Source organism: Oncorhynchus mykiss, chromosome 17 (genome assembly GCF_057628025.1).
Source record: "Oncorhynchus mykiss isolate SJ-2025 chromosome 17, ASM5762802v1, whole genome shotgun sequence".
Taxonomy (NCBI): Eukaryota; Metazoa; Chordata; class Actinopteri; order Salmoniformes; family Salmonidae; genus Oncorhynchus; species Oncorhynchus mykiss.
Window position 1 is genome coordinate 66,028,450 of NC_143038.1, and position 12,331 is coordinate 66,040,780.

General features: G+C 41.1%; 1 protein-coding gene across 17 annotated transcripts in view; it reads left to right on the forward strand.

The window, feature by feature from the left end:
• Window positions 1–12,331, forward strand: part of LOC110493275 (neuron navigator 1) — a 175,874-nt gene that overhangs the window by 119,336 nt on the left and 44,207 nt on the right. For all 17 annotated transcript variants that reach the window (XM_090206331.1, XM_090206334.1, XM_090206332.1 and 14 more), the window contains one exon: window positions 5,835–5,976. In XM_090206331.1, coding sequence (XP_090062457.1) covers window positions 5,835–5,976 — 142 coding nt within the window. The remainder of the gene's footprint in view (window positions 1–5,834; window positions 5,977–12,331) is intronic.

A 12,331-nucleotide genomic window follows, 5' to 3' on the forward strand; every position in this document is an offset into this window, starting at 1 on the left:
CAGCGTGTAACACCATCAGACGATGTACTGTAGCTCTGTAAATTATTCTCAATACTGTGAATGCATGGAATTTGAAAGGTGTGTGTATGACTCAAGAGTTGACCAATGAACTTTTTAGAATGTATCCATTGTAGCTTGCTCACCTGATGAAATGATGGGAATTAGGCTGGCAACTGTTGAAAAACAAACAAAAAGCATTGAAAAGAGACATTGAAAATGTTTTTTTTTCTAATTGAAAATTATGTGAATTTTGTTATGTTATTGAAATCAATCAACTGAAATGCATAGTTGCAGTTTAAAAGAAAAAAAAACACTCATCAGTTTATTTTATCTATCCACAGCAGCTTTCCCTAGGGACATTTCGAATCTTGATGAAAAAAAATACCTGCTAATGTAATAGAGTTTTGATAGAATTACTAGCTTATAGGCTATATACTGTAAATACTGACATTTTCAACAAAAAAAAAGGATATATCTGTATATAGGCTACCTGCTGGGTCAATTGTTGAAATGGATCTAGAGCAAGTGACTCAGAGGCAGACAGTCAACATTCTTCTTATTAAGCAAAGCTCTATACTTTGGCAAGTAAGCACTGTAGGCTTGTTAGATGCAGAGTTGGCACTTGTTTTTCACAAGCAATTATGGGATTGGTTAAAAGAACACCCTCCATGGTGGAATTGTGGCAACAGTACCACAACTACAGTATCTGGGTAATTGAAGATTCATTGAGCGTTCAGCCACAGGTATGCACTCCCAAGAGTCATGAACTGTGCTTTGCCTAGCTGTACTGTCTGCTGTCCTTCTTTTCAATCCTTCTTTCAGTCCAAATACATACAGTGCATTCAGCATGTGTTCACACCCCTTTATTTTTTTCACATTTTGTTGTGTTACAAAGTGGAATTAAAATGGATTCAATTGTCATTTTTGTCAACGATCTACACAAAATATTCTAGTACTCTGTCAAAGTGGAAGAAAAATTCAAACATTTGTCAAAAATAAATGAAGCACTGATGTATTTTGATTAGAGAAGTATTCTTCCCCCTGAGTCAATACATTTTAGAATCACCTTTGGCAGTGATTACAACGGTGACTCTTTCTGGGTAAGTCTCTAGGAGCTTTGCACACCTGGATTGTACAACATTTGCACACTGTTCTTTTAGAAATGCTTCAAGATCTGTCAAATTGGTTGTTGATCATTGCTAGACAACAATTTTCAGGTCTTGCCATAAATTTTCAAGCAGATTTAAGTCCAAACTGTAACTCTGCCTGTCAGGAACATTTACTGTCTTCATGGTAAGCAGCAACTCCAGTGAAGATTTGGCCTCACGTTTTAGGTGAATTTGGCCTTACTGAAAGGTGCATTTGTCTCCCAGTGTCTGGTGGAAGCAGACTAATCCAGGTTTTAGGTGCTTAGCTCCATTACATGTATTTTTTTATCCTGAAAAACTCCCCAGTCCTTTTTATTCAGGACAAAAAGTGAATTGCTTTGCCACATTATTTGAGGTATTACTTTAGTGTCTTATTGCAAACAGGAAGCAAGTTTTGGAATATTTATATTCTGTTCAGGCTTACTTCTTTCACTCTGTCAATTAGGTTAGTATTGTGGAGTAACTACAATGTTGTTGCTCCGTCATCAGTTTTCTCCTATCACAGCCATTAAACTCTGTAACTGTTTAAAGTCACCATTGGCTTTATGGGGAAATCCCTGAGTGGTTTCCTTCCTCTCTGGCAACTGAGTTAAGAAGGAGGTCTGTATCTTTGTCGTGAATGGGTGTATTGATACACCATCCTAAGTGTAATGAATAACTTCACCATACTTTAAGGGATATTCAATGTCTGCTTTACCCATCTACCAGTAGGTGTCCTTTTCAAGGCATTGGAAAATGTTTTGGTTAAATCTTTGTTTGAAATTCACTGCTCGACTGAGGGACCTTTTAGATAGTTGTATGTGTGGGGTACAGAGATTAGGTACTCATTAAAAAATCATGTTAAACACTATCATTCCACACAGAATGAGTAGATGCAACTTATTACGTGACTTGTTAAGCACATTTTTCCTGAACTCATTTAGTCTTGGCATAACAAAGGGATTGAATACTTATTGACTTATTTAATCATTTTTTATTAATTTGTATTATTAATTAATAAACATATTTCCACTTTGATATTATGAGGTATTGTGTGTAGGCCACTGACAAAACATCTAAATATTATCCATTTAAAATTCTTGAAATAACACAACAAAATCTGGAAAAGGCAAGGAGTGTGAATACTTTCATAAGGCCCTGTAAATTGAAAATATTGGAGGTGCACTTGATTTAGCTTGGAGTTTGCACTTTTGGAGCTTTCCTATTGTTTCTATACATTGGACAATCTAAATCAAGTGCAGCTAAAGTATTTGGGATTATATGACACAGGTCTGGTTGTTTCAAGGACTTGACCATTAATGGTTTACGCACCTTTTACTGTCTTGTGATATCTATCGGGTCAGGCGATCCACATGTTACCACACACATCAATAGTGGGACTCTCCAATAGTGTGGTGCAGAGTGGCTTTAAACCTGTTCAATGTATCCCTGTGTGCTGTATGTGTGTGGAGGAAGTTCTATGTTGTTTTATTAGGTGTGATGCCTGGGTGCTTATCCAAATGGACCACTTATTAGCTTTGCAGGAATGACATCAAAGTCTTATGGTAGTGTTGCTCTTTCTCTGTATGAGAATGCTAGTGGTTTGTTTATGTAGTCACAGCTATATGAATATGGTTGACATAAATCATTATAGTGCAAAATGTCACACATTTCTCTGCATGATTGTTGATGTTTTCAATGTATTATGATTGATTGAATCAAGTGAAATCATTGTTAGGTTTAGTATCCCTACAGTATGCAGAAAGTTATGTTTTAGCAGTCAGATCATCTAGTAGTCTAGTCATGAACATCTAGTGCATTACACAAGGACAAGCTTTTGATAACCAAGAAGAGTCCTCTTCTTGCACACAGCTGGTCCCAGTTTGTGCCCCGCTAGGGAGAAGGGGAGAATGTAGATCATATTGTCCCCCCCCCCCTCCCTCCCTCCTTCACCCACCACACGACTCCTCCCTCAATCTTTCAAACCAAAACATTTTCTCAACAACAGAAATTCAAATACTAGCACTAACGCATGAATCAGCCGGTAAGCTTGGAGCAGTGCCACGGACAACAAAAAGCTCATTTCCACCACAATATATGAAGTATGTACAGTAAATGGTTATGTTCCTCCCACCCATCCTTGTCTGAGTTTTAACTCTGTAATGTAAGCTCCAAAGTAGACACATGTTGCAATATCAACAGACTACAGGCTATACAGAGTTGCAGACCCTCCCGGTCTCTCCTGGATTTGCCACCCCCTTGGGGAGATACTGGACACGCCAGGGTCATTCCTTTGTAACAAACCACTGGCCATAAACTACTGCATAAGGTGTGACTTTTCAAATATAAAAGTCTGGGGTGAGTACCTGTGGATCTCTGTTTATCAGTTCAATAATGCCAGAACACTGAATGACTTGCCTTAAAGAACAGGCTCTCCCTCAAAATGTGATCTTTATCAAGTAACAAACATGCTGGTAAACCAGTGTGTATGAGGATAATATTTTCAAATCACAATGTAGAAGATGGAACCTTTCCTTGGACATCAACTCATCACACATTTAGGCCAAATTGTAGTATTACTGTGATCCATGCTGTTCAGCCTAGTCCCGTGATGAATCCTTGCTGGTCTGTGGTTGTTCCAAGACTGCTGTTTATAGCATTGCTGCTTAGAGTGGCGACAAATGCGGCTCACCTCAGTCCTCTGTACAAAGTTTATAGACCAAGAAGTACATTTCAACCATTGCAAATCACAAAACTCTGTTTAGCATTCAATATATAAACCCCCAATCTTGCCATCTTCAATATCTATTTTCTGCAAGCCAGCTAGACATAAAGCTAACAGATCAGACGGATGCAATATTCCTACTATTTTTGAAAGGATATTAAAAGGATATTTAGAGGTTTGGAAAGGATATTAACTCATCATTGCCACTCATTTCTGTGGGCTATCTTTAATGAGATGGTTGTGTATGACAACCACCTACGGAGAGCACTGCAGTGCAGCAACTCAGATCAGGCTTAGAACTCTTAGCTCCACAACCGCCAATTAAAACATTACTCAACACCCTGTCTCTGTGTTGGCCAACAGTTCTGTGTGTCTGTTTTATATGTCTACCTGATGAGGGATGGGAAGGAAATAAAACCCCTAGTTTATAAACTTCTTTTTAGATTCATGTATCCACTTAAGGTGATTGGTGCTTCTGAGAAATGCAAGATTAATTTAAGGGACTTTATAAAATTTTGTGACCGACACCAACATATGCTTTTTGTCCTGTACATTTATGGTAGTAGTTCCCTTCAGTATGCAAAATTATATACTGAAGTGTTCCAGTGACTGGTAGATTCTAAGTTTTACCCAATGCCCTTTTTTGGGGGGACTCATTTCTCCGTAGCCATGTGATTAAGTCCAATTGCCTCCTCTGCCTCAGACTTTCTACAGGCCGTTTTTTTCTACCAGTGTATTCTACATATGCAATTCCATGTTCCATCACCCTGCTAATTGCAGAGTAGGAACCCACAAAGAGCCATTTCAACTCAGCCGGGGCAGGAAAGCACAGACAGAGAACAGAAGTCAGGAATGACTCGGGTTTCTAAGGGTCTTATTACAGTATCTACCTTTTGCTATCTGACACGTTTGTGAGAGAACATAACAGTTACATACATCTAAGAGGTACTTAACATTACAGCACTCTTGAGATGTTTCTATTGAAACAATAAAGGCATACAAAGCTCGCTTTAGAACCCGGGTCTCCATTTAAAAAGTCTGTTTTGTCCTGTTCTGAGCCTTACATGACAATAATCGTTTCGACTACATCCTCCACCCCTTCTCATATTCAGTTACATTCAATGACCTGTATTTTCAGTGTGAAATTCAATGACCTGTATTTTCAGCATGTGAAATTCAAATTCACTCATATTCAGATTTATTCAGGGATCCGTTTGGTCCAAGTATTAGTTGCTGTCTTGTGAGCAAGCAACAGATTTTTGGGTTACAGTACCACACTGTAACTGCTCATCTGTGTGTCCTCCTCCCTCCCTCCCTCCTCTCACGTATGGGCCTCTCCAGCATCATCTGTCCCAGGACAGGCCAGGCCAGGTCAGGCAGGCGGGTGGTGGGATGACAGCCCAGACCCACAGGCAGCTGTCACTGGGATTTCCACTTCTTCTCTAACTCCCCTGTTCTATCGCTCCTTGGAGCACGCCATCCCTGAGCTACTTGTCAACCCACCGCCACCCTTGGCCTCGCCCAGTCAACTTGATTTAACATACACGTACCGTGCTGAGGAAACTTCAGTCAAAGTGCCACTCATGGAGCTGCAGTTTGTCACTGAGAGGAAGAAGAGTTCCTAGTTGTGTTAGAATCAAAGCAGCTGTGTGGTGTAACCTAGGCATCCCTTCTCTGATCGAACAGCTTGTAGCTGGCCGTTACCATGGTATCCCTTCAGGAGGACAGATGGACAGTCAAAGCTGTTGCCAATTTAGACCTACCTTTGTCTTATCCTTTAATAACCTCCTCTTTAACTACGAGGGATTGGGTTAAATGTGGAAGACACATTTCAGTTGAATGCTTTCAGTTTTACAACTGGCTAGGTATCCCCCTTTCCTTTACTGTTAGATATCTTTATAACTGTTAATACACAGTAACTATATATTCCCTTCTAAACAGTACCATGCTTTATTATAACCTTTGACCCCTTCTATTCTCAGCTGGGAAGAGAGCAGCTCCATCAGCAGTGGGCTCAGTGATGGCTCTGTAGACAACCTCAGCTCCGAGGAGTTCAACGCCAGCTCCTCCCTCAACTCTCTACCCACCACACCCCTCGGATCCAGACGCAATTCCTCTGTCATGGTGAGTGAAGGGCATATTCAACCACAACAGCCTTAGCGATGTTTATTTTGTATCTCTGTAGACTATATAGGCCACTGCCTGCACACACACGGATCTTACTGGAGAAGCTGTAAGCAGATACCCTGTGATGGCAGAGCAGTATACCTGGTATTTGACAGGACCTGAAAGCATATTCCAGCAGATAAAAGGAACATCTTTATCAGTGTGAGTTATGGAAGAACACAATTTTTCCTCTATAAGTTTAGGTCAGTATTTCATGACTGACAGTGAATCTATTTCCCTGTCTACCTGCTTTGTTTGACAAACTACTGTATGCACATGCACACACACACTGTCTCACTGCTGTAACTGGGAACAGATGAGAGCAGTCTACCTTGTGAGGGCAGTGTATGACTCTTGCTAAGTTATTTATATAAGATTACAATTACCTAAGTTCTTTGTCCTCATAGTTCTGGTTTGTATTTCATGATTTACATTGCACCCATTGCCTGTCTCTTTGTCCCCCTGCCTGCCTGTCTCCCTGCCTGCCTGTGTGTATGATTCACCCTCTGCAGAAGCGTGTCAAATCTGTCATTTGGGTCCCAAAGAAACAGTTCACACGGCCAACACCACAATGTCAATCAATAAGACATGGGTGAAGATGATGACGTCATCAATCAGACATGGATAAAGATGATGATGTCATTGTGCAGCACTTGTTTTCCCCATTATCCAGTCACTGGAAATCAATGTGATATTTTACATTTCATTTAACACTGCAAAATCATTCATCCAACTTAGTCTGTGGACATCTACATTGGATTGAAAGTCAATTTGGTTGAAAGGTGACACTTTTAGTAGGTGATCTCTCAGGTGGAAAAACCGTCACTGATATCGCTTCATACGGCTCTTCTGATTGCCCTTTAGTGACCCCTTCGCTTATCCTTACAACACAAATGATCACGTCAACTTTCAGAAATCAATTATGTTTTGAGAATTCAGATGTTCTTCTGTATCAGTGTGGCGTGGTAAGTACAGAGGTTCTCTTTATTTTAAATGTGTATTTTATTTCACCTTTATTTAACCAGGTAGGCTAGTTGAGAACAAGTTCTCATTGAAAACTGCGACCTGGCCAAGATAAATGCCTAGCAATTCGACACATACAACAACACAGAGTTACACATGGAATAAACAAACATACAGTCAATAACACAAAAGGGAAAAAATTGTCTATATACAGTGTGTGCAAGGGAGGTAAGGCAATAAATAGAACATAGTGCCGAAATAATTACAATTTAGCAATTAAACACTGGAGTGATAGATGTGCAGAAAATGAATGTGCGAGTAGAGATACTGGGGTGCAAAGGAGGGAAAAAAACAGTATGGGGATGAGGTAGTTGGATGGGCTATTTACAGATGGGCTATGTACAGGTGCAGTGATCTGTGAGCTGCTCTGACAGCTGGTGCTTAAAGTTAGTGAGGAAGATATGAGTCTCCAGCTTCAGTGATTTTTGCAATTCGTTCCAGTCATTGTCAGCAGAGAACTGGAAGGAAAGGTGGCCAAAGAAGGATTAGGCTTTGGGGGTGACCAGTGAAATATACCTGCTGGAGCGAGTGCTACGGGTGAGATTCTGCTATGGCGAGCTGAGATAAGGCGGGGCTTTACCTAGCAAAGACTTATAGATGACCTGGAGCCAGTGGGTTTGGCGATGAAAATTAAGCGAGGGCCAGCCAACGAGAGCATACAAGTTGCAGTGGTGTGTAGTATATGGGACTTTGGTGACAAAACAGATGGCACTGTGATAGACTGTATCCAATTCGAGTAGAGTGTTGGAGGCTATTTTGTAAATGACATTGCCGAAGTCAGGATCGGTAGGTAGTTTTACGAGGGTATGTTTGGCAGCATGAGTGAAGGATGCTTTGTTGTGAAATATGAAGCCGATTCTAGATTTAATTTTGGATTGGAGATGCTTAATGTGAATCTGGAAGGAGAGTTTACAGTCTAACCAGACATCTAGGCATTTGTAGATGTCCACATATTCAGACCCGTCCATAAGTCAGAACCGTCCAGAGTAGTGATGCTGGAAGGGGGGACAGCATGCATTTAGTTTTACTTCCATTTAAGAGAAGAGGTAGAGGTCGACCGATTAATCGGAATGGCCGATTAATTAGGGCCGATTTCAAGTTTTCATTACAATCGAAATCTATATTTTTGGACGCCGATTTTGCCATTTTCTTTATTATTATTGTTTTTACACCTTTATTTAACCAGGCAAGTCAGTTAAGAACACACTCTTATTTTCAATAACGGCCTAGGAACGATGGGTTAACTGCCTTGTTCAGTGGCAGAACGACAGATTTTTACCTAGTCAGCTCTGGGATTCAATCTTGCAACCTTACGGCTAACTAGTCCAACGCAATAACCACCTGCCTCTCATTGCACTCCACGAGGAGCCTGCCTGTTACGTGAATACAGTAGAAGCCAAGGTAAGTTGCTAGCTTGCATTAAACTTATCTTATAAAAAAACAATCAATCATAATCACTAGTATACACATGGTTGATGATATTACTAGTTTATCTAGCGTGTCCTGCGTTGCATATAATCGATGCAACGCTGGGGGATGATTTAACAAAAGCGCATTTGCGAAAAAAGCACAATCGTTGCATGACTGTAACTAACCATGAAAACACAAATGCCTTTCTTAAAATCAATACAGAAGTATATATATATATTTTTAAACCTGCATATTTAGATAAAATAAATCCAGGTTAGCAGGCAATATTAACCAGGTGAAATTGTGTCACTTCTGTTGCGTTCATTGCACGCAGAGTCAGGGTAAATGCAACAGTTTGGGCAGCCTGGCTCATTGCGAACTAATTTGCCAGAATGTTACTTAATTATGACATAACATTGAAGGTTGAACCATGTAACAGGCATATTTAGACTTAGGGGTGCCACCCGTTAGATAAAATACAGAACTGTTCCGTATTTCACTGAAATAATAAACATTTTGTTTTTGAAATGATAGTTTCCGGATTCAACCATATTAATGACAAAAGTCTTGTATTTCTTTGTGTTATTATGTTATAATTAAGTCTATGATTTGTTATTTGATAGAGCAGTCTGACTCAGCGATGGTAGGCAGCAGCAGGCTCGTAAGCATTCATTCAAACAGCACTTTCGTGCATTTTGCCAGCAGCTCTTCGCAAGCACAGCGCTGTTTATGACTTCAAGCCTATCAGCCTAATGGCTGGTGTAACCGATGTGAAATGGCTAGCTAGTTAGCGGGGTGTGCGCTAATAGCGTTTCAAATGTCACTCGCTCTGAGACTTGGAGTAGTTATTCCCCTTGCTCTGCAAGGGCCGCGGCTTTTGTGGAGCGATGGGTAACGCTGGTTCGAGTGTGGCTGTTGTCGATGTGTTCCTGGTTCGAGCCCAGATAGGGGTGAGGAGAGGGACGGAAGCAATACTGTTACAATACTAAAGTGCCTATAAGAACATCCAATCGTCAAAGGTACTGTATATGAAATACAAATGGTATAGAGAGAAAAAGTCCTACAAATACTATCTTAACTACAACCTAAAATCTCTTACCTTGGAATATAAGTCTCATGTTTACAGGAACCACCAACTTTCATATGTTCTCATGTTCTGAGCAAGGAACTCAAACATTAGCTTTTCTACATGGCACATATTGCACTTTTACTTCTCCAACACTTTGTTTTTGCATTATTTAAACCAAATTGAACATGTTTCATTATTTATTTGAGGCTAAATGGATTGTTATTGATGTATTATATTATGTTAAAATAAGTGTTCATTCAGTATTGTTGTAATTGTAATTATTACAAATAAATAAATAAAACAATTGGCCGATTAATGGGTATCGGCATTTTTTGGTACTCCAATAATCGGTATCGTTATCGGTGTTGAAAAATCATAATCGGTCGACCTCTTGTTTGAGGCCACGGAAGGAGAGTTATATGGCATTGAAGCTTGTCTGGAGGTTAATCAAACACAGTGTCCAACAAAGGGCCAGAAGTATACAGAATGGTATCGTCTGCGTAGAGGTGGATCAGAGAATCCCCAGCAGCAAGAGCGACATCATTGAAGTATACAGAGAAAAGAGTCAGCCCGAGAATTGAACCCTGTGGCACCCCCATAGAGACAGCCAGAGGTCTGAACAACAGGCCCTCCGATTTGACACACTGAACTCTGTCTGAGAAGTAGTTGATGAACCAGGTGAGGCAGTCATTCGAGAAACGAAGGCTGTTTAGTCTGCCGATAAGAATATGGTGATTGACAGAGTCGAAAGCCTTGGCCAGGTCTATGAATACAACTGCACTGTATTGTCTCTTATTGATGGAGGTTATGATATTGTTCAGGACCTTGAGCGTGGCTGAGGTGCACCCATGACCAGCTTGGAAACCAGATTGCAATTATCTTGGAAACCAATTATCTTGGATTTATCGGTGGTGACAGTGTATCCTAGCCTCAGTGTAGTGGGTAGCTGGGAGGAGGTGCTTTTATTCTCCATGGACTTCTTTATTCTCCCAGAACCTTTTGGAGTTTGTGCTGCAGGATGCAAATTTCTGTTTGAAAAAGCTAGCCTTCGCATTCCTAACTGCCTGTGTATATTGGTTCCTATTGGTTGCATATCGCGGGGGCTATTCGATGCTAATGCAGTACGCCACAGGATGTTTTTGTGCTGGTCAATCAAATCAAATCAAATGTATTTATATAGCTCTTCTTACATCAGCTGATATCTCAAAGTGCTGTACAGAAACCCAGTCCTAAAACCACAAACAGCAAGCAATGCAGGTGTAGAAGCATGGTGGCTAGCAAAACTCACAAGAAAGGCCAAAACCTATGAAGAAACCTAGAGAAGAACCAGGCTATGAGGGGTGGCCAGTCCTCTTCTGGCTGTGCCGGGTGGAGATTATGTTCATAAATGACCAGCATGGTCAAATAATAATAATCACAGTAGTTGTCGAGGGTGCAGCAAGTCAGCACCTTAGGAGTAAATGTCAGTTGGCTTTTCATAGCCGATCATTAAGAGTATCTCTACCGCTCCTGCTGTCTCTAGAGAGTTGAAAACAGCAGGTCTGGGACAGGTAGCACGTCCGGTGAAGAGGTCAGGGTTCCATAGCCGAAGGCAGAACAGTTGAATGGCAGTCAAGGCTGGTGTGAACCAAGGGCTATATCTGTTCCTGGATAATAAAAAAATGGAAATGTGCATGCTTATTTAAGATTGTGAGCAATACACTTTTAAAGAATAACCAGGCATCTTCTACTGACGGAATGAGGTCATTATCCTTCCAGGATAACCGGGCCAGGTCGATTAGAAAGGCCTGCTCACTGAAGTGTTTTAGGGAGCATTTGACAGTGATTAGGGGTGGTCATTTGACCGCAGACTCATTACGGACACAAGCAATGAGGCAGTGATCGCTGAGATCCTGGTTGAAGACAGCAGAGGTGTATTTGGAGGGCCGGTTAGTTAGGATGATATCTATGAGGGTGCCTGTGTTTACGGATTTGGGGTTGTACCTGGTAGGTTCATTGATCATTTGTGTGAGATTGAGGGCATTAAGCTTAGATTATAGGATGGCCGGGGTGTTAAGCATGTCCCAGTTTAGGTCACCTAACAGCACAAGCTCTGAAGATAGATGGGGGGCAATCAATACACATATGGTGTACATGGCACAGCTGGGGGCAAAATGTGGTCTATAGCAAGGGGCAATGGTGAGAGACTTGTTTCTGGAAATATGGGTTTTTAAAAGTAGAAGCTCAAATTGTTTGGGCACAGACCTGGATAGTAAGACTTAACTCTGTAGGCTATCTCTGCAGTAGATTGCAACTCCGCACCCTTTGGCAGTTCTATCTCGTCGGAAAATGTGATAGTTAGGGATGGAAATGTCAGGGTTTTTGGTGGCCTTCCTAAGCCAGGATTCAGACACGGCTAGGACATCTGGGTTGGCAGAGTGTTTTATTCACTGCTACAGCACAAACTTAGGGAGTAGACTTCTAATGTTAACATGCATGAAACCAAGGCTTTTACTGTTACAAATGTCAACAAATTAGAGCGCCTGGGGAATGGGAGTGGAGCTAGGCACTGCAGGGCCTACCTTAACCTCTACATCACCAGAGGAGAAGAGGGGGAGTAGGATAAGGGTACAGCTAAAGGCTATAAAAACTGGCCATCCAGGTCGTTCGGAACAGAGAGTAAAAGGAGCAGGTTTCTGGGTAGAATAGATTCAAGGCATAATGCACAGACAAAGGTATGGTAGGATGTGAATACAGTGGAGGTAAACCCTGGCATTGATTGACAATGAGAAAGGTTTTGTCTCTAGAGACATCAATTAAACCAGGTGAGGT